Here is a 21,265-nt window from a genome sequence, read left to right as displayed (position 1 = left end):
GAATATGTACTTTTGTAGTCGTGGCAGAGGCCTTCAAGGACGCTGTTTCTATAAAAGATCGTAATCAAAGTTATGTTTCAGTTATGTTAGGGGTTAATCTTAGTGTTCTTGAATGCATAAGCTTCATTTTCCATTTCTTTGGTAACAGCTGCTAACTAAGCACATTTTAAAGAGCTTGTATATGCCACCAAACCAGAAGCTGCCGAGGAAATTCATGAACCATTTTTAAATGGAGACTTAAGGAAGAATAACTGAGCACATAACATAACCTCGTGTCCAAACATAAAATAAATAATCCATAGGGCACTGCACAGGAGGAAAAGAAAATGTTCTCAAGACGCCAACTTCTTAAGAAGAAAATTATATGCACTATTAATAAAAACCTCCCATTCCCAATGTTAAAAAGAGGCAGAAAGAGAGCTTGTTTTGTACAGAAATGTATAAACAGTGGCGTGTAAAGAACCAAAACATAAGTATTATGGGCATTCTGATCAAACATCAACTGAGACCAGCTACTTTCTGATAGTGTCGAAAATTGCTACACCAATGTACAAACACTTGAATCAGAGAGAAAAATCTTCTGGCTCAGAGACATAGCATAACCACAGGACCTTCCATATCACACAAGAACACCCCTCTCTCGCATCTCTTTATAAACGCACACACTTTAAGCCTGACGCTATTTTTACGTTTCAACCATAGTCCAATTTTTCCTTTCCACGACCCTGTACACCTTTGTATCTCTTGAACCCATGTTTGTTTCTCCTCCTGATTACCAATCTCAACAAAAAGAACCATTTTAGCGCACCATATACCTTAGCCCATCTCATTTGAGCAACACACGATGAGGAGCCACCTTGAAGAGTAGTTGTTGTCACTCGTGATTCTAAAATCGAGCTACATTGCACATCGGACTCTAGAACTTGCGTATGATCCACGTCAAAGAAAGATGAGTGTAGTGGCTCGGAATCGCAGATCAGAGAAGAGTTGGCAAAATTTGGGGAACTTGGCATCGGATCATATCTTACAACCATAGAACCGAAACCCTGCAAAGCATGATCGTCCAAGCCGCAAGGATTCCCAGTAGAACCCATCGATGAAATTATGTCTGAAGAATAGGCATTTGATGGTGGGAAATCAAAGCCACTAAATTTTGGAGAAGACAAGTACTTGCTACCATAAGAATGGTCCTCCATGGGTGAGCTCGGGGTGTAAACAAAACTAAGTGGGTGAGAAGAGCCACCTACAAGAGTAGTTTCATCATCAATGGAGTCCACTTCTTCCCAGTGTTTGTATGCAGAGATAACCAAGTTGTGAGCATCAGCCTGAGTACAGAATGAATGTACTAAATCAGCTGAAAAAACGTAAAGGAACTTAGAAAAATAATATATATACTTAGAGGTGACAGGAGATGAGTGCCTTTTCACTTTCAGATAGCTTATCTATGGGAACGTACTGGTAATCTGAAAGTAGCCCCATCACTCGTCCTACAACATTAAAGACCACTCCGCTTTTCTGTTCCAAATCATGAGGTTTGTACACATAAATCTTCTTATCGAGCACACATGTCTGTGCATGCTCAATTGTAGCTTCCCACATTTTGGTAGACATACCAGGGCCAAGAATCTGGTTATAAAACCAAAAAAAATAAAAAAGTCTATAAGAAGTCATGATTTGCACAATATTTAGATATAAACAAGAAAAAGGTATATACATTGCGAAGCCTTGAAGGTTGTACATAAAGATGAGTTAGGAAATCTTGCACCGTCTCAATTTTTGCTTGGCTCAGGCGCTTATGATAGGCTCCATCCTTGCTAATTTTCTGCAATCTCCATACTTCATCCTGCAGAGTTGGAGGGTGGTGCTTCTTGTACACTGAACCAAATGGCAGATGTCAATTCTTTTTCTAATATGTCAGACCAGAAAAATACAATATGTATGTATGCATGCATGCCTTCACAAACCAAAGGATGGGAGATAATACATTGAGAGTGAACTCCGGTGTTTTGTATTTAAATGAAGCATATCCCTTAGTGGGGTCAAAGTCACAGTGTTAAGTGTTCTATCAAGATTTAAAACTGTTTTAAATTCTTCAAAAACACTCATCCACGAGATATTACACATATATAGGTTAATTGTATCACAAGTTTCACATGATAGAAGCTTCCAAATAGCCAATATCATATATCAAGCTCCAGTTTGCAATTTATAAGTTCAGTTGACAACCTAATTCAATACAATAAGCAACAAAAGATAAATAACAGCCAAACAGAACTTTTGAAGCCGTTGGGCCAAGAAAAAGTCATAATGCATAATTTGATTTTATGCAGACTTCATGATGAACATCTAGAGAACAAATGACGGAGTAAAGAAAACTGTATTGAAGTTTGACAGCAGTGTTCCCATTCTCCTCATAAGAAAGGAACTATACCCAGAATAATTTGATGCAATCACTACCAAATTTAATATTTTGCAATGACATACTACTTTCACTTTAACAATGTGTAAATTCAAATAATAAACCTAATTACTCACATTCTCCACGGTGATCTCTGACAACAAATGATGCAGTCTTTGCTTCAAGTATTCTCGTTCCATCATTGTCGTCTGTAATTCTTGCACCGAGCCTGAACCGACGGCTTCTAGTCCAGCTTGAATTGTCGGTGAAAGAAATCTCACCTACCAAACCAATCCCATCTTTCAGACTCACAAGTGTCTCTCCTGTTAGAAGTGGTTTCTTTCCTTCCCTCTCTCTTACAATGTTATTCCTAAACTCCTCTACGGTGTAATTATCACCTCCACCCTCAAAATCACCCTCAAGCACTACAATTTCCACCTTGGCAGAGGATTGAGGCCCAGCGCCAACAACTTCCCCAGTTAAGGTGTCAACCAAAGCCACCATCAAATTGGAACTATCTCTTCCTTCAATGCGTGATCCAGTAAATACCGGGAGAGAAATATCAGTTACGAACTTCAATTGAAAGCATCTTGGCCCAGAAGAATAGATTTCTTTTGCGTCATTCTCATCATTCCTTAACATAAATGCATGTATTTCATCAACACTCTAATATATCTCATCCATACATAGATCTTTTAGGTTTTTAACAATTTATGACCGAATTTCACTTCTTCTCTACTTCTAATTGTAGAAGTGGGGACAGCAAATATACATGAAAGCATAAAAAGTATTACCTTTGCACATTGGTAATGTACTTTCCTAGTGCCAATTCAACCTCCTCCCTCACCTGTCCAGCACACAATTAGCAAAGCTTACCGTTGATTCATCTATTAAACCATAAATATACTTTTTGATCAATTTTCTTTATTTTTTTTTATAGAATCAAAACGAATAAATACTGTAAGAAATCAGAACTGTTGAGTTGATGCAAATGCAATTTGCCTATCCCATTAATTAACTATAAAATGTTTGTCTTCATTTCAAGTTTCCCATGAAGTAGCCATTTATACCATGCCAATCCAAATAGTTTTTCCCCACCCTTATAACAAAAGTATTCAATGTTCAAGAACTGTAGGAGAACTAACCACAACCTAGGCCTGAAGAAAGAAATAAGCAAGTAGAAACTTCTTTCTCTTTGATCATATTAACAAAAGTTACAGAATCAATAGACATTCAGAGGACAAGAAAAATGAGAGAATAGAGCACTCAATGATAAAGCTTATCTTCTTCGATTCTTAGTAAGATGAAACCCTTACATCAAGTTCATGTAGTTATTTGGTCTTTCAGCTTGAAACATAGGAATAGTGGTGATCTCTTAAGCAAATGAAAAGACTGTCTTAAATCGCCACTGTTGTAACTTATCGTGTGCAAATATGAAGCCCTTTTTTTTGTTACTTAAATTTTCATTATTAATTGACTACGAGGCTTCCTCAGCATTGCCTCATTTCAACTTCCATAGGGTTTTAAATTTTAATGGTTAAAAGATATAAGAACCCTACCAATCATAAGTAAAGCCAAAATAGCCAAACTATTTACGTTTGTTGCACAAAAAAAAAGTATTCAGACTATGAAAGTAACCTTCCTTTCTAAACTTGTTTGGTAGACCATTTTCTTTTTTTTTTTTTTTTTAGGATGTCCTATTCTTTATTCTTTCAAATACTTTCATATTCCAACAAGGGTAAACTAGAATAATTCCGTATGCACGTCCCGTACTGCCACTATTGCATATAAGAGATGGTATGAACAGACAGAAACATAGACAAAAAGGTGGCCAGATTTTCACAGTAAACCTTATAGGTGGATTCGACCTCAATGGTACTAGAAACAAACCTACTCCTCTGCTGGAAAACATCAATTGGTGGCATTTGAAAAGTCTATTTGGATTAAGTTATTTTTGCTTGGAGAAAAAAGTGACCGGATAGGCCAGCAATGAGAACTAGAAAGAGAGATGGTCTTCATATCCCTATGATATCCATTCCCAGAGTAATCAAGCTTTTTATGTTATGCTTAAGGCTTTGACGCTTCATTAGAAGATTCCTGGACCTTATATTCGATCCTTTCTTTATATCCAGAAAAATAGGAAAAGGTCCTCAATAATTTGGTAAAGGCTTGGAACAATTTTCATTGACAAACAATGCTATTAACATATTTCCTGGAGGGCTCATGCTTACCACTTTACGAATGACTGGCTCCAATAGCTGTTGCATTGATTGCAATGATATGGCATCACGAACCACACTGTACATCATTGAAAAATAAAACATCAATAGAAATTTTAAATAAAAAAATTGAAAAAGGAAAAAGGAAGAGAAAACAACATAGCAGTCAAAGAACCACAACAAGAATATACTGGTTGCTGCAAGGTCTCGAGATTCCAAAATCTATTGGGGACATACTTATTATTAACAACACTGGAAGAGTCCTAGCCGCCTCATCCATCATATCTAGTAACTAGTGTTTTTTAAAGCTCAAGGTGCAATAAAGCACAATACAATAATAGCCTTCTAGGGCTTAAGTGCAAGGTGCAAAAAAAGTGTAAGCCATTATTTGTGAAGCACACTATATATAAAAGTCACTACATTAAGGAGAGAAAGCATGATGAGAAAATATGGAAAGGACCTCTAAACACAAGAAATTTTGCATTTAGACTTTCTAAATTTGACTTTTACTAAATTTGATTTTTTTTTAGTTAATAAAGAAGGAAAAACCTTAATTATTACCATTTCTTAAAAATAATGAAAAAACCCCAGAGCGAGGACTTCACAAGAGGCATGTGCTTTGTTTTGTGAGTCTCACCTTTTCAAGGTGAGGCACCAGACCTGAGCCTTCAGCTCAGCGAAGTCCAACCTACTCCTTATTTCCTATATATATAGCACACAACATCGTGCCTAATAGCTTCTTCAAGCCAACTTTGTTCTTCAGGTAAATATCAAACCAACTCAATTGCACATACTTATCCCTTCAGACTCACACTCATTATGATGCTCCATAAAATGCATCATTTTTCACTCCTCAGCATAGTCCCTAGAATCCACCCAAAAAATACTTAAACAAGAGTCATCTAGCTCTTTCACCAACTCATGTAGCAGCACACATACAAACAATTCTCCTAACCTTCAATTAAACCGACGAAGCCCCACATTCCCACTTCGAATTCTAACCTTCCAGCAAATGGAAATCATATCCAAAACATAAATTACCATTGCTAACAGAACTAGCTAAAAATCCATATTGGAAGAAAAAATTAAACATAATAAAGTAGAAACCTCCCATATCCACTAATACAAGAAAATCCCACAAAAAATCAATGAAACAAAAACCCATAAAAAGAAGTAAAAGAGAGAAAAAAGCACCATGTGGTAGTAGTACCTCATAAAACAAAACTTTCTACGCTTATCATCGGGATTATCACCATCCGCCGAACCATCTCCATCATCTGGGTTTCTTTTCTGCGACAACATAGGAGGCCACAAGACATACAGACACAAGAAGATGCGATGGAATTGGCGAAGATTGCAATGAACTAAAAAGACCCACATGCGGCGCAACCGCAAGAAAGGAATAAAAGATATACACAGATAATGAAATATATAAATATATTTATATACACACAATCCCACAAATCAATTTCGATCGACCCAAAAAGAAAAAGAAGCTAAAAAAAAGAAACCCATCTGCTCCCTTCTACCCTTCATCCAAATTGGAGCTCTCCTTGCCCTGAAACTCAATCATAGTCGTCATTTTTTGCCTCAAAGCTCTCTGGGTCGGTCTGAAAAAGAAGAAGCTGAAGCTGTGGCCGAGTCCAGCCGTGATGAAGAAGAAGAAGAAGAGTGTAAGCCAGAAGTGAAGAAGAAGAGAATCGTTGGAGAAATTTCCGTTGAGGCGAAAAGCAAAGAGGGAAAGGAGAGTAGATTGGTGTGTCAGTCAGAGAAAGCGAGAGCGTGTGGGTGGCGAAATGGCCCTTCAAACCGCGTCGAGGAAAATAAATAAAGGCTGACGTCAGCCAAAATGGGCCCTACTTTTGAATAACCTTCACACGTCTTCATGCCCTCCGCCTTCTCCCCCCATCGCTTTCCTTTACCAAATTTACATTTACCATATTGCCGTTATGTCCTCTCGTGGGGTCATTCTCCACCAAATTTCTTTTAGGTTAAATTACAAATTTGTCCTAACTTACATAAAATTTGTGTTAATATAACAAAATCAACCAAAATATTTACGATCATATCAAAATTTTACTTGATTGCGATATTAGATTAATATATGTACCGCGGTAGATTCAAATTATGATAATTTGTTATACTTAAAAATATTTTTTAAGAATTAGGTCTTTTTTAAATGTTTGTATTTTATTTTATTTTTGAATTATAACATCTACACATGTTTAACACATGTGTTTAATCATGCAAACGAACAAAATTATCACATTGTTCAACACCTATGGTGCTTTATCTATCAATCAATATTATTTTATCCTATTCTAATATTTGTGGCACACAATGTAGTATAGAGTTAGAGATTTAATGATAAGTTTTGGTTTTGGTTTTTTCTAAAGAAACTAAAATCGTTCGAAATTTAGAATGTGTGGTATTTTATAGCAGCATATGGATATGTTTGAATTATATTTAGCCACATATATTACATATTTGATATCCGTTCTAATTGAATCAGCTAACATCTCAAAATTAGTGACATGTTTCAACTAACATAAATTTCAAATTTGAAGACAGGGGTTTGATTCCTCTGCTGTATATATTCAAAATAATAATAATAATAAATTGTACCACTTCTTTGAATTCAACTCCATACTAAGCCTATCAGAAGTAGACTTTAAAGAGTGCTGTACGTGTATATAAATTATACACCTTTCAAAAGTAGACTTTTAAAATTATGTTTAATATATATAGTTTTTTTTGTTCAATATATATAACGAAACACTTCAACTTCTTAAAAACTAATAACTTTTTAGGAAGCAAAAAAAAAAAAACTGATATTTGCTAAAAAAATCAAACACCACTTCTTTATTTTTATTTTATCTTTTGAAATTTTTTCTAATCAATAAAAACCACAACCTGTATTGTCAAATATCCGCATAACTAAAGTCTCAGCTAGAGGAAGAGCAGAGCTATGAATCATCCTGGACTCCTAAGAAAGCGTACTAAGGGTTGATGCCCCAGTGGCAATCTTCTCTTTTTCTTGGCAGTGGAAGTGGTTGAAATGGAATTGCTCATGCGCTAAGTTCTTCAACCCAGTCAATCTATAAATCAGCCCGAGGCCATAGAGAGATAGGGAAAGAAAGCACAGGCGAAACTAAGCTACTTCCACAGCCCCAACTGCAGCCATAAATGCAACTGAAGAAAGATCGGCCGAAAGAGTGCCTTCTGATGGCGGGGGGCACAATTCCTGGGGTCGATCTATTTCTATTTCATCCCTTGTTCTTCTTACTTACTTGTTCATAGAATCTTATCTAAGAATCGCTTTTCATCTTCAGAGGTTGAATTGCTCAATCTCACACTTCATTCTTTACCATTCAATAGTACCCTCGATGAGGAATCGATGGACTAATTTAAATAATTGTATAAATTGAAAAGCTTAATTTTTACGATTTAAAGTTTGAAAGGATAATTACAACTATCATACTCTTGGGTTGGAATGGTTTTTGTAATCTATTCTTTATCTTTTATATATAATAAGAAAGGTATGTATCTTATGTATTATTATATTAAGTTTTGTGCATTTGAATAGATATTACTAATAACATTAGTCAAAATGGTGAGAGCAACATAATAAATAATAATAATAATAATCAACTAAGCGTGAATATGAACTCAAGTTGATAGATAGACTCATTTCCACGAATCTTCCTTTGTACTTTCAATTAGACATCACCATCACGGTTTTGGATTTGGAATGACGCAATTACCCCCCGCCTTCAAAAGGCCAAATTGGATGGCGCCATGCCATGCCCCAAAAACACACTTCACAAAACCATGTGTTCCACTTCAATCATGCAAGCAAGGGCTACAATTTAAGTAATAATTACAACAACAATAATAATAAAGAGAGAATAAAAGAAAGAACGACATGACACCAAGGGACCGAAAATAATGTCGAACTGTTAGAAGGAGCCAAAGACTTTTCTAAACTTTAGCCTCTCGGAAGAAGAAGAGTAGGAAATAGTATAAAGAGTTAAAAGCCTAAATAGTGGGTGAGTTATAATGGTCCATTTTACCTTACTATACATTAGAGCTAAACGATACCTAAAAGTCCCTTCCATACAAGTCAATGGTCCATCTACTCCCTCCAAGAATCGAATTTTTCAGCTCAAAAAATTGAGATTGGACCTTTTAAGAGAAGAAATGAAAAAGAATAATATTAGACTATCCTGTATCTAACGACTATGAGAATAACATCTACATTGTAGTACCTACATTGAATGGTTTTTACGTTTTTGTGGGTGAAAAAGAATTCTCGTATGGACTAAGCAATTTCTTACAAAGTTCATTTAGGCTTGACCTCGTCGGTTGGTGGAAAAGAAACCAAGTGTGGAACTTTATTGAAGATCGTTACCATCTAAGTTATAAGTGTAACCACTGACCACAATAGCCAGATGAGCTACACGATCGCCTTCTACAAGTAGTTGAATCGACTCCGCATTCTTCGTCACTGAAACACTTGTGATCTGCTCGAGCATCAAGGATGTGGCAAGCACTCTCTATTTGTTGGCCACCATCTCCTGCTGTGTTCAGTGAGGTGGCTGGGCAGACTTGTAGAGACATTGCACTCAACCTTCTTGATGAATTTTCACCCTATAGAAATAAAATGCACTTCATCCCCACTAATTCATTTCACATTTTTTCAGCCTATGAAGATATAGGAGATTGCATCGTACTACTTGTGTAAAAGAACAAGTGAGCTCAAGAAGCAAATAAAGCCAAAACGCTTTAGTAAATTCAAGATCGGTGAACTCGAGAATATAGCCAAGAACAAAGGAGGAGGCAATATTGTCCTCAATAATTTGCAGTAAATTCACACATATATATAAAACGTAAGTTCGTGTGATAAACTTGTTTTTGGTTTTTGAAAACTAAGCTTATAAACGATACTTCTACCAATTTTGTTTTTGTTTTGTTCGTTTTCAAAATCCAATAGAAACTAAGAAAAGTAGTTAGAAACTTATTTTTGTTTTTAAAAGTTAGGTATGAATACAAAAGCTAACTTGGAAATATGAAAACCTTGAAAATTAAATCGTACCCAAGAAGCTACAGTTTTCAAAAATCAAATAGTTATCAAACGGAGCCTAAAAATTTTAAATATTCCTTTCAAATCTGTTCTTCATTAAATATTTCCACTCAATTGGACATATTTTAAACAGTGGCTAGCTGTCATGGAAGGGTAAGTAAATGTAAAGACTAGGCAGTGGGAGAAATACGTACCTTGATAGATGTCCCGTTAGTCAGGCCATACACCTCCGGAAGTCGTTCATGCCAAGAACTTAAAACTGGCAGAGGGTGACCCTCGGTAGTGAAAATGTAATTTTGATCAACCAAAAATGAGTCGTCAAATAAAAGATATAAATATTTGCACCTATATAAAGAGGGAGACGTTATTTTTGGTGTGATGAACAAGCTGGTTTTCTAAAGAACAGAATCGGAAAGAGAGAGAGAGAGAGAGATCATACGTTTCAGAGAGGAAAAAACTATGTTGATGATCTTCCAACTGCATAGTTGTAACATCTCTAACACTTGCAAATCCTCCTTCAACTTTAGTGTGTGAAATAAGAGACTTCATGATTGATTCACCCACTTCAAAGTACCAGGGATCTACAAGACCAAATGTAATAGTTTATTGACGAATAGGATGAACGATTGCCAGAAGCAGACAATGAGATAAACCATTATAGGATCATATTAGACAGCCATACGGAATGAATACAAAATTCATGTTTAATAATCAAACTATCAATTTTCCAAGAAGCAATGTGGATCCCTGAGAAACTCTATGTAAAAAGAATACAAGTAGTTTGGCCACCATAAATCGAAGAAATATCTTATGTCCTAAAGTGTTAGGTTTAGTTGCGCTTTATAAATTATAACTAGTTGTTGGAAAAGATAAGGGAAATAGCATTCCACAAATACTACAATACAGCCGAGCTTCGAACTTTTTGTCAACATGAAATGAAATAATCAATATATATAGAACAAGGAAGTTTTTAAAAAAAACCTTTGGTTGCTTGATATAAGTAAAAAGTTGACTCTGCCAATTCTGGACGGAGAGGATAATACTTTTCTGTAGGATGCAGCATTTGACGGTCAAGTAAATACCTGGACAATTTTAAATCCCACGGTTCAGAATTAATCATTTTCATGGAAAATACACAAACTCCAATAGAGAAACAAGATAATAAACAAAAGAAAATAAGATAGAATAACAAAAATTCTGCCTTCTGGTCAAATCATGGGATAGTTTAAATAGACAGATCTCGGAGCAGTATACCTTTCCGGTAGCACTCCATACTTCTCCCATACATAAAAGAACTCACGATGTGATGAATTAGCTGCCGGAATATCCCCAACAAGAACCTACTTACAGTGAGTCAAAAACAGTTATACTTGAGTAAATTAACATTTCCTAAACTTATAGGGTTATAGCAACTAGCCTGTAGGCCAGGCCAAAATGCTTGAAGGCTTGTAAGCTGCCAATAGGTTGCTCTCCCTGTCCTCATATCGGCCTCATGATACCTACATTACCAAATAATTTCAAATAGCCCCCCAACTTAAAATAATATATTTTTGTATACTACCCTTTCAAAAGGGACTAAGCGGAGGATAGGGACTGTATGGATGCTTTATAAAATTTTTGTTCTTAAAGAACATTTTAAACAAATGTTTTAGTTGTCATTGTTGAAAAATCTATTTGGAGAAAAAAAGTTGGCGTTTAAATTCTTTTTGGAATATAAAAACAGTTAAAAATGCACTACCATGGACCATGTCTGAAATATTTCTGCACAGCAAGGTAAGCAGTGTGAAACATTCTCCAGAATTCTTCTTTTCCAAAAAGAACATGAGCCTTCAATAGATACTCATAGAATGAATCAACCCCTAGAAGAAACCACAAGAATCTAACATCAGAATTGCGGTTTTTTTGTCTTCCAATATATAATTAAGTATAATTCTAACCCAGCAAGCTCAATTCCATAAAACAGGTTTTCTTCCCGATGGGCGTTGAGTTAATATTACAAGAGTACAAAGCACCCTATAAGAAATGGGTGGCAATTATTAAAGAAGAAAAAAAGGTAATAATGAAGATATCTAATATCTACCGAAACGTGTAAGAATCTGTATTTCAGCAACAGAGGTGACATACCAGCTCCAATTCCAGAAGAGAACTCTATCCATTCACCTGTTTCCACATCCAATGTAGTTCCAAGTAAATTCAATGAACTGCGCATGCTCCACAACTTACGAAGAGCACGCAAAGCAGCATATTCAAACCTGGGGTCACCAGTCAATCGTGATAATGCTCCCATTTCAAGAATTAAAGAACCTATATCCAGATAAAAGTTGATTCAATTCAGACCATAAATCTTCAACGTATACTTATCTTAACCATAAAAGATAAGACCTCACCACACCCCGAAGTACTTGTTTCAGTAGTCTCATCCTCCATTACTCCATGCTGCCCACAGAATTTTGGATTGACGCGGAGTCATATACTCCTCTTTAGAGGAAGGAAAGGGAAACATGACCCAAAAAACCATATTCATATATTCTAAAACTGAAAAGAAAACTTCTGAAATTATCTAAGCAACTCCTATGTACCATGCATACAGTGAGCATAAACTGCATCAAGAATATCATTCACATAGCCCAGGTTTGAGCTCAATTCTAGAATATTTTACACCCCCACCCCACCCTTATCCAAGAAAAAAAAAACCCTCAGAGAAGAAGATGATGAGGAATAAAGCAAAGTAAGATCTGGCTTGTTGAATGCAAAATGTGTTCAGAACACCTACGAAGATTCGCTTATTCTTTTTGTAATCATTTAGGAACTCATACCAAGAATATTGTTCAATATGCAAACAGCATAGACAACTTAATAATTAAGCATCAGAGACATCTCAATTTCTCAACAACCACAAGATTAGCTTGATAAAAGAAAACAGGCCAGTGAATGCAAAATCCTCATAAAGATCATATAGCAAGAGTATGATATATCATAATATTTTTAATCTATAAAACTTTGACATAAGCAAATGATAGGTAATACCTTGAGGTTAATCCAAGCATATGGCAAGCCAGTGGGGGTATTAAATGCAGGTAGGAAGCGGTTCCCTAAGTCTTCAGCCAAAACTAATAGTTGATTTTTATAACTTTGTTTAGCCAAACGATTTGTGGAATCAGTTGCAAGGACGTGGGCAGATATAAGTCCTCCAAGAACTCTTATGTTGCACTACAAAATTGTGGTCAAGAGTTAGGCAGGTATTGCTACTTCATACACAACAGCTTAGTTCTTTTTTAGGACAACACGCATTGGAACTCTAGAGATGCAACTTGCCAGCCAACCAACCAACCAAATTCATCTTTTTAGCAATTAGGGATATATAAGGACTTGAATACCTCAAATAGATTTATCCGTGCATCAACATCAAAATGCAAATTTTCAGAAAGCCAAAGCACCGCCTTTTGAAATTCGGTGTTGTTACCTAAAATTACAAGACTGAAAAAGAAGAAGGTCACACATTATGAAACCAATAACTAAACGACCATAAATTCAGGCAGTATATCAATTCATACCTAGACAATGATTCGATTAGTGTAAGAGCAGATCCAGTATAATTTTGCGGCAGGTGTTCCAGCTGAAATTGGAAGAATAATACAGTTAATGCATTCTCAACCAATCAACCACTCTACGGCTATATTAGCATCATAATTATTACCTTAAGATTACCCAGCTCACTGAGGGAGTTAGTGAAGGTCTTCGTAAGAGGTTTTAGCTCATCATTCTAAAAGAAATAGGCTAGTCAATAGATTTCTACATTATCAGAGACTCAGAGCACACTAATCTGCAACTAAGAGCACTTACTGGAAATGCATATGTCATATAGTTGTCATACGCATGGTAGAACCTAAAAGCATACAAAAATAAGCCAACTGTTAGACACTTTGGGAGCTAGTAAATGTGGATCATCTAAGTTAATATGACAAAACTATGCAAGAACAATGTTGCATACTAAAATAAGATTATGCAACTCACCGATAATAAGGATTACGACACAGTAACTAGAGTCAAAATAATACACTTAACGTCACTCAAAAGAAGTTCCCCTGAAGACCTAGGCTGAATAAGATCAATGTCGTAGTTATTTGATCCCATATTACTGTGACTTATTTTCCCACATAAGAAGTAGATAAAACTCGGGCTTATGTAACATCCTCTTTTGAAAACAAAACTGAATCTAAGAATTTTCAGACTAGAATATAGATAATGGGAGGGTCAATAAATATTTCAGGTAATTAAACGATAAATGCATCACAAATAATTTAAACTTAAAGTATCCTCAATAAAAAAAAAAAAATTAAAAAATCATATCGACATATTTTGTATATCTATGCTTGAATTCACAAAACAAATTATGGTCGTAATTCATAAGGAAAAAAAATTCCTAGAAAAAGAACTTGCAATATAACAATTTGTTCGAGAACTAAGATAAGTAAATCCTAAGGTATACAAAATTGTAATCGAAAATACTTTAACGTCAATTAGACCTTCCATATGTTATTGCGTTAGATATTTCGAAGAGCCAACACTTGATCCAAGCAACAATTCAAACAAGACATAAAAGCTCATTTCGCTTCCTTTACCCCTCCCCACAGCATCATCACTCTACAGCCTCCATGTTCCAGAAAAAAAAAACGACTAAACACAGATAACAATGATCAGCCTCAGAGAATCCACATAGCGAAAATTCTCCAGAAAGCACAAAATCACACTTCATAGTTATAATCTTCAAAGAATTGAACAAATTATCTCCTATGTCCCACCAAACACTAGAGTTGCTCGACACTACCGATCCGCATAACGATGATACCGAAGTCAGAACCGAATCCAATTGACCGAAAGGAAAAACAACACTACCGGAATTAAACTAAAAGCGACAATGAGGATTATGTAGATAAGAGTCTTACATCCGGCGGGCTTTCTCCCTCATACGCATTCTCTTGGAAGTCCAGTAGCTGCTGGAGCTGGAAGGATTGAAGAGAGTGAATAAGATGATAAAGAGTAGGAGAATCCATGGGAAAGACCTGCGAGACAACATGTATGAAGTAGTGTATGGAGGGGATAAGAATTCCGGGAAGAAGAAAGGAATGGAATCGAATGGAATCAATGGCGCTTGGGGATCTGAACCGAATCTTGGCTCAAATCAAGACGCCCATAGAAACTTTGTTGTTGTGGATTGAATCATTGAATCATTTGGTTATTAGTTTCCTTAAAGAGACGGAGTGCGAAAAAACAAATCTTCCAATTAAACATATATATATATATATATATATATAAGAAAATTTATAATTATATATTGTATTGTTTTATTTATTTATTTATAAATGTGAGTCTATTAACAATATTGAAATAAACTCAATAAATTGTACTAAAACAAAGTGATCGTTTTCAAACTGAGATAATCTAATGTATTTATCTGAAGAACTAATGTTTGAATTTTCGTACATTTTCATTTGACTCTCTAATTTATAGGAATATGCTTCTTTAATTTGTATTTTATATTTCATGTATATATATAGAGATAATACAATTGTGGTTTTATCCCATTAGAATATAAAGTATAATAAAGATTATTATATTTCAATAAATATTGATCACAAACTTTATATTCTTTTTAGTATATTTATACTATGTCAAACTAAACTTCCTAACCTTTTAAAAAAGTTTGATGTATCAAATATGTTTACAAGTGTTTTTAACTTTGAATATAATGTAAACCTATAATCTCCTAGTCATTGTCACTTTTTCAAACATAGTTAAATTAATTAAGGTATATACACATAGTCGAACTTCTATTCTATAAAGCTTTCCCGTCCAACCACTTGTCACGTTTTACACAAAATAATCCATAGTAATTGCTTTGATTCATTCATCAATGGAAGTTCGAGGCCACCACCATTTTCCGCCATTACCACCAATCTCCTACAACTTCTCCCATCCACAACTCCACCTCCATTTCCCCCCCTTTTTCATGCTCCCATTTCCATCATCCCCAATCCGCCATTGTCTTCCTTCTAATCAAACAGCCCACAAACCTTAGAGGAAGCAGGTTTTCCACCACCTCCTTCCTCTTCCGCAATGGCTTCCGCTTCCCTTCTCGTAATTCTCCTCTTCGCCGTCCCCTGCTTAGTTGAATCCAAGCTTTCTCTTGATTATTACCGGAAAACTTGCCCCGATTTTGCTAAAATCGTTCATGAAACCGTCTCTAAGAAGCTTGTTACTAGCCCAACCACCCCCGCCGCCACCATGCGTCTCTTCATCAATGATTGTTTTGTTGGAGGCTGTGATGGCTCTATTCTCGTTGCCTCAAACGCCTTCAACCACGCCGAACGCGATGCCGAAATCAACCTCTCTCTTCCAGGAGACGCATTCGATGTCGTCGCTCGATCGAAGGTCGCTTTAGAGCTTTCCTGCCCGGGGGTCGTCTCTTGCTCCGACGTATTAGCACAAGCGACTCGCGATCTCATCGCGATTACAGGCGGACCGTCGTACAATGTTCAATTAGGGCGAAAAGATAGCTTGGTATCGAAATCTTCCGAAGTGGAAGGAAACATTCCGAAGATGAATCAAACAATTGACGAGATGATCAAACTATTCACAGCGAAAGGATTCACGATTCAAGAAATGGTAGCGTTATTCGGCGGAAGAACAATCGGCTTCTCAAATTGCAAGGAGTTCGGCGACCGGATCTTCAAGTTCAGTAAAACAACACCAACAGATCCAGAGATTCATCCGAAGTTCGCAGAGGCTTTGAAGAAGAGTTGTGAAGGATATGAGAAGAATCCAGGAATGTCGGCATACAGCGACGCCGTAACGCCGGGGAAATTCGACAATGTGTACTTCAAGAATCTGTTGAGAGGAATGGGATTATCGGCGTCGGAACATGCGTTGGTGAAGGATCCGAGGACGAGGAAATTTGTGGAGAAGTACGCCGGAAATCAAGCGTTGTTCTTCAAGGATTTTAGTGGCGCCATGGAGAAGTTGAGTGTTCGTGAAGTGAAAATCGGTGGGAAAGGAGAAGTGAGGAGGAAATGCGATGTGTTCAATTCAATTCAAACTTGAAGTAGAAAGAAAATAAACAATTTTCCAATTTGTAACGGCGTCGTTTTGGTACATCATAAAACAATTATTTTATCCCCGTGATTTTAAAGAACAAAAATTTATTACACTTCGGGAGGATTTTTCTATTCTCTCTTTTTTTTTTTTTGTAAAATTGAATTGGAAAAATGTGAGTTAGATTTTATTGATGGAATGAAATTTTATTCTCCATGAATAATTATTTTGGTGATTTCTTTTTTTATTTTTTGAGTATAAAATTATAATATGAGCTCACCTATTTATATTTCAATTTAATAACGATCGTTTTTCTTTTAAAAATTAAATAAATAGATATTGTTAGGAAGTGAAAATATTTTGTCAAAATTTCTATTTTCTATTTTTTTTTAACTTTTTTAATAAGAAAAACGAGAAATTGATAATTATAAGAGAATGAAATCTCCGTCCCAAACAACTTTAAAAATGGATAGTTTTGATTTAAACTAACTTGATAACATTTTTTTTTTATTGTTTTTATTTTTTAATAAATCAATATGTTTGATAACTGTTTCATATTTTGTTCTTATTATTTCATTCATTTATATATTAATTTTGCTATATCTCTTCTGCGTTTTTCCTTTGGGCACTGGTGGTTTTAGATAGAGGCGACGGGAGTTGGGTGGGAGCGATGGTCAAATATGGTAGCTAACAAAAAAAACTAAAAATAGTTATCAAGTAAGTTGTTGCTTAACATAAATAGTTAGCAAACAAAGTTTTGTTTCTAATCCTTAAAAAAATAAAAAACATGAAACAATAAATAAAAAAACAAAAAACAATACATTATCAAACGGATCCTTATTCGTTTTTTATAATTTCAAAAGAAAAATTGTCAAAATTTATAATCAAAATAGATAATATCATACTATTTTAAGTACAAAACGAAGATCTATTTAACCATAAATTTGTGTATATATATATATATATATATATATATATATATATATATATATATATATATCTTTTATTTACTCAACTGCCTTCAAATTTAAAACACATAAATAATGGTAAGAATAGTAGATCTAAGTGTCTACTAATAATGAATAAAAGAGATACAAAGGTGGTTATTGAATTGTTGTAAAGTTGTGAGCCCCATGGAATAAAGTTTAGGAACTCTTTTAGGTCAACCACTCAAAAGCACCCAATTTCTTCTAAATCCCATTATATAAATCAAAACAAATTTGGAAAATCATTTAGATAAAGCATTTAACCAAAATAATAAATCAATTTCTCTTCCAAAAAAAAAAAGAAATAGTTATCAAATAAAACCCGTTCGGGATGAGAGATATGTAAGATTATAATAATCACCTCTAACTACATTTAATACTATTTCAAAACCCCTAATTTACCGTTTTTACTATTTTCTACGTTGTTTACTATTTACACATACTATTATAACTCAAATTAAAATAATATACACACCAAACACAAACTATTATAACTAAACTATATAATAATCTATGACTATAATAACTCATTCCATATCCAAAACATTTCGTTAGGGTTTAACTTGACTTGTTTTGAAAATAATCGAAATAAACATATTATTGTTGTTACTTTTTATGTGTGTATATATATACATGATGGTTCAAAATTTGAAATATGCTAATTTGTCGATGCCTTCGTTATTTTTGTAAAATTAATAATGATTGAGATCAAAATTAAATGTAGGATGATAATTACTATATTATTCAATAAACTATACTCTATTCAAATTCTAATAGAATAGAAAATGTGATGTAAAAAAGAATCATCAACATGAAAAACAAGAGAAATATGAATTCCCAACTCCATCAAATTCCATTTCTGTCATTTCTTTTAATAACAAATAACTTTAAGAAAAAAAAAATCTATTTTCTATCATAATTAGATGTAATTGAAATTAAATATTATCTCAAAAAAAAAAAAAAAAAAGAAAAGAAGGAATTTATTTGTGTGTATGCCCAGTCAATAAATCATTCATCCTTGTGTGGTAAAAATGATTGCAGCCACTTTGTGAGTTGTCTCATTTTTGCCTTTACATGTGTGTGTGTATATATATAATGCAAAAAATACATATATGACAACCCATGTGACATACATTTCAATTTAGTAAACATTGAAAAAATAATAATTTTCACCTAGCTTTTTTTTAAAAAAATCTTCAATGATTTTAGTTTAAAATAAGAAAAAAGAAAGGAAGTGTGACCTCATTTGTATAGATCGATGTCCTACGTAACGTGTATAAATTGATTATGTGGAAGAAATCGAGAAATAATGATAATCATTGTCGAAACCTTAAAATTAACTATCTAATTTTTTGTGTTTATATAGGAAGCATCTTCTAATTTTTACACATCGGCTGTCACGTCAATTTCTATATTTTATAATAACACACGTGTGTGTATATATATATATATATATCTTTATATTTATATTTATATTTAATGTTTAAGATTGATTTATAAGCTTTAAGATATATTTCTAAACAAATTTAAAAGTTTAAAGATAAAAAAGATTTTAAAAGAAAATCAAAATATAAGAACATATTCAATATGTTACGGAACAGAATGTAATAATAGTGAAAATTTTATAAATTCATTAATTCAATTGTTGAATATAACACAGATAATGAACGTCAAAGAAGACCGATTAAAAATATAATCAGTTTAGATTGACTTTTTAAGTGTTAAAAATATATTTTAAAGATGAAAAAAATTAAACACTTACAAATTTAAAATAACAAAAAGAAAGTGGAAAATAAATTTAGAAAAGTAAAAAAAAAACATAGATTATCACTTAAAATTAGTTGAAATGTGTATAAATTAGTCTAGATAATCATGAATAAAAATAAAATATAAATAAAATGTGGGAGAAAGACTTATGGAATTGTGTATATGGAGGAACATTATAATTTCCAATCCAAAAAGTATAGAATTGCTTGTGCCATTTCTAGAGGACAAGAATAAATTGCTCACTACAATCTATATTTTGGTGGGTCCCTATTTATTTATCATTTCTCTCCGTCCCAAATCATATTCATCGAAATATATAATCGTCTAATTCTTTTGGAGAGAAATGACATGAGTCGGAGATTTAGGACTTCCGATAGAAACCTAAGACCGAACAAAGCACAAAATATTAATCTAATTCAATTTTATTATCTTTAGGATAAATTTGTCAAAAACAGAAAAGGTATAAAAAGTAAAAATATGATAAAATATTTATTATTCCTATAAAAATAAAGTGTAATAAATTTTATTTTTATTGATTTTTTATTTTTCACGTAAATAATTTGTTTTTTTAAAAAAAAAAACCCTTTTAAAAAATAAAATTAGTTTGGTTTAATCAATTTTCATAGTATAAATTATGAAACACATATTCACATAGTATCTCTTAAGAACTATTGTAATTATTTAGTCTTATTATAAGAACTAAGTTCAAAATTTTATTAAAAAAGATAAAGACTAATTAAATTAGAGGAAACTTAAAAGGTAAGAATGCAATATGTTTGGATGTTTCGTGATGATATGTGCAAGTTGACACATTTGAATTAGAACATCGAATGAATATTAACAAATCAAAACGAGTAAAAACAGTATACTACCCTATTTTCAATAAATATATTTTGGATATATCTTCTACTCATGTATGTGTTTTACGTGATTGTGCTAGTGTCACTGTTGACTAAATTCGTAAGCCTGACTTTGATTATTTCAAACAAAAAGACGTATATTACAAGCTGATGGACTGAATAATTAAAACAAATGATAGTCACATATTTATGGTCTTTCTACGTAATATGTATAGTTGTCATTTTTCTTAGTAGAAAAGAAAGGACAAAGATTTGAAACTCTAATTGATGAGTTATATTCATTTCACACAAATGGAAATCTAGCACAATATATTTGTGTAAGATATTGGGTGGTTTAATGATTGAAATTAATATAAAAAGGTCACAAATTTGACTCATTGAATGAAGCACATAGTCAACTATATACAATTTTACAAAAATTGAACTTCTATTACACTCACCCACTTGTCTTTAACAATAAAAATGTGAAATTCTTGATGAAAATAAACACTAAATTTACTCATACACACCAAAGTTTAGAATATTACTAACTAAAATGCATCATATCACCACATTTATTTTAGGATAAGATTCTAATAAGAACATTTTTAAATATAAAAAATAAACTAAAATATTTACGACATATAATAAAATTTTAGATTTATCAATAGTATAAACGAATAAACTTCTACTACTATTTATTACTGTCACTGATTCAAAATTGTTATATTTTGTAAATAATTTATCCAATTTGTTATTTTTTATCATTCTCTTGAGCATAACTATAACGGACATCAATTTGTACGATCAATTTCAAAATTCGAAGTTTAATACTTAAAAGAACGGAGTAAATGACAAAGTTTGTTTGCATTATTATTATT

General features: G+C 33.5%; 3 protein-coding genes across 6 annotated transcripts; 1 reads left to right on the top strand and 2 right to left on the bottom strand.

Moving 5' to 3' along the window:
- Nucleotides 1-345: 345 nt before the first annotated feature.
- LOC103493934 (calmodulin-binding protein 60 A) lies at nucleotides 346-6,448 on the bottom strand. Of its 4 annotated transcripts, none has more exons than XM_008454903.3 (7): nucleotides 5,828-6,448; nucleotides 4,630-4,696; nucleotides 3,193-3,245; nucleotides 2,536-3,032; nucleotides 1,715-1,875; nucleotides 1,420-1,626; nucleotides 346-1,325 (listed from the first exon to the last, which is right to left on the bottom strand). In XM_008454903.3, the coding sequence occupies exons 1-7, from the start codon at nucleotides 5,995-5,997 to the stop codon at nucleotides 693-695; spliced, it is 1,788 nt and encodes a 595-aa protein (XP_008453125.2). In that variant the 5' UTR covers nucleotides 5,998-6,448; the 3' UTR covers nucleotides 346-692. The 4 variants fall into 4 exon arrangements, with proteins under 4 accessions (XP_008453125.2, XP_008453127.2, XP_008453126.2 ...); XM_008454905.3 differs by having other exon boundaries at nucleotides 1,457-1,626; XM_008454904.3 differs by having other exon boundaries at nucleotides 1,739-1,875.
- A 2,168-nt stretch (nucleotides 6,449-8,616) lies between these two features.
- Nucleotides 8,617-14,968, bottom strand: LOC103493935 (alpha-mannosidase I MNS5). Its single transcript, XM_008454907.3, has 15 exons — nucleotides 14,647-14,968; nucleotides 13,544-13,586; nucleotides 13,398-13,463; nucleotides 13,255-13,316; nucleotides 13,078-13,177; nucleotides 12,728-12,910; nucleotides 12,088-12,136; nucleotides 11,825-12,004; nucleotides 11,439-11,559; nucleotides 11,118-11,199; nucleotides 10,955-11,040; nucleotides 10,682-10,782; nucleotides 10,140-10,281; nucleotides 9,895-10,045; nucleotides 8,617-9,267 (listed from the first exon to the last, which is right to left on the bottom strand). The coding sequence occupies exons 1-15, from the start codon at nucleotides 14,775-14,777 to the stop codon at nucleotides 9,037-9,039; spliced, it is 1,728 nt and encodes a 575-aa protein (XP_008453129.2). The 5' UTR covers nucleotides 14,778-14,968; the 3' UTR covers nucleotides 8,617-9,036.
- Nucleotides 14,969-15,526: 558 nt separating this feature from the next.
- On the top strand, nucleotides 15,527-16,905 carry LOC103493936 (peroxidase 41-like). Its single transcript, XM_008454909.3, has one exon. The coding sequence runs from the start codon at nucleotides 15,818-15,820 to the stop codon at nucleotides 16,799-16,801; it is 984 nt and encodes a 327-aa protein (XP_008453131.2). The 5' UTR covers nucleotides 15,527-15,817; the 3' UTR covers nucleotides 16,802-16,905.
- The last annotated feature ends 4,360 nt before the right edge of the window (nucleotides 16,906-21,265 follow it).

This window comes from Cucumis melo, chromosome 2 (assembly GCF_025177605.1).
Source record: "Cucumis melo cultivar AY chromosome 2, USDA_Cmelo_AY_1.0, whole genome shotgun sequence".
Taxonomy (NCBI): domain Eukaryota; kingdom Viridiplantae; phylum Streptophyta; class Magnoliopsida; order Cucurbitales; family Cucurbitaceae; genus Cucumis; species Cucumis melo.
This window is presented reverse-complemented; position numbering and strand designations above follow the sequence as displayed.

Excerpts from the sequence above, each read along its gene's own strand:
- LOC103493934 (XM_008454903.3), bottom strand. The coding sequence starts at position 5,997 with ATGTGGGTCTTTTTAGTTCATTGCAATCTTCGCCAATTCCATCGCATC. Across the intron at positions 3,033-3,192 it reads TACATTACCAATGTGCAAAG|GAATGATGAGAATGACGCAA; the intron begins GTAATACTTTTT and ends ATTTATGTTAAG. Across the intron at positions 1,627-1,714 it reads AACCTTCAAGGCTTCGCAAT|ATTCTTGGCCCTGGTATGTC; the intron begins GTATATACCTTT and ends TTTTATAACCAG.
- LOC103493936 (XM_008454909.3), top strand. The coding sequence starts at position 15,818 with ATGGCTTCCGCTTCCCTTCTCGTAATTCTCCTCTTCGCCGTCCCCTGC.
- LOC103493935 (XM_008454907.3), bottom strand. The coding sequence starts at position 14,777 with ATGTTGTCTCGCAGGTCTTTCCCATGGATTCTCCTACTCTTTATCATC. Across the intron at positions 12,137-12,727 it reads ATGCTTGGATTAACCTCAAG|CATGGAGTAATGGAGGATGA; the intron begins GTATTACCTATC and ends TTCTGTGGGCAG. Across the intron at positions 10,783-10,954 it reads TATGGAGTGCTACCGGAAAG|GTATTTACTTGACCGTCAAA; the intron begins GTATACTGCTCC and ends AAAATTGTCCAG.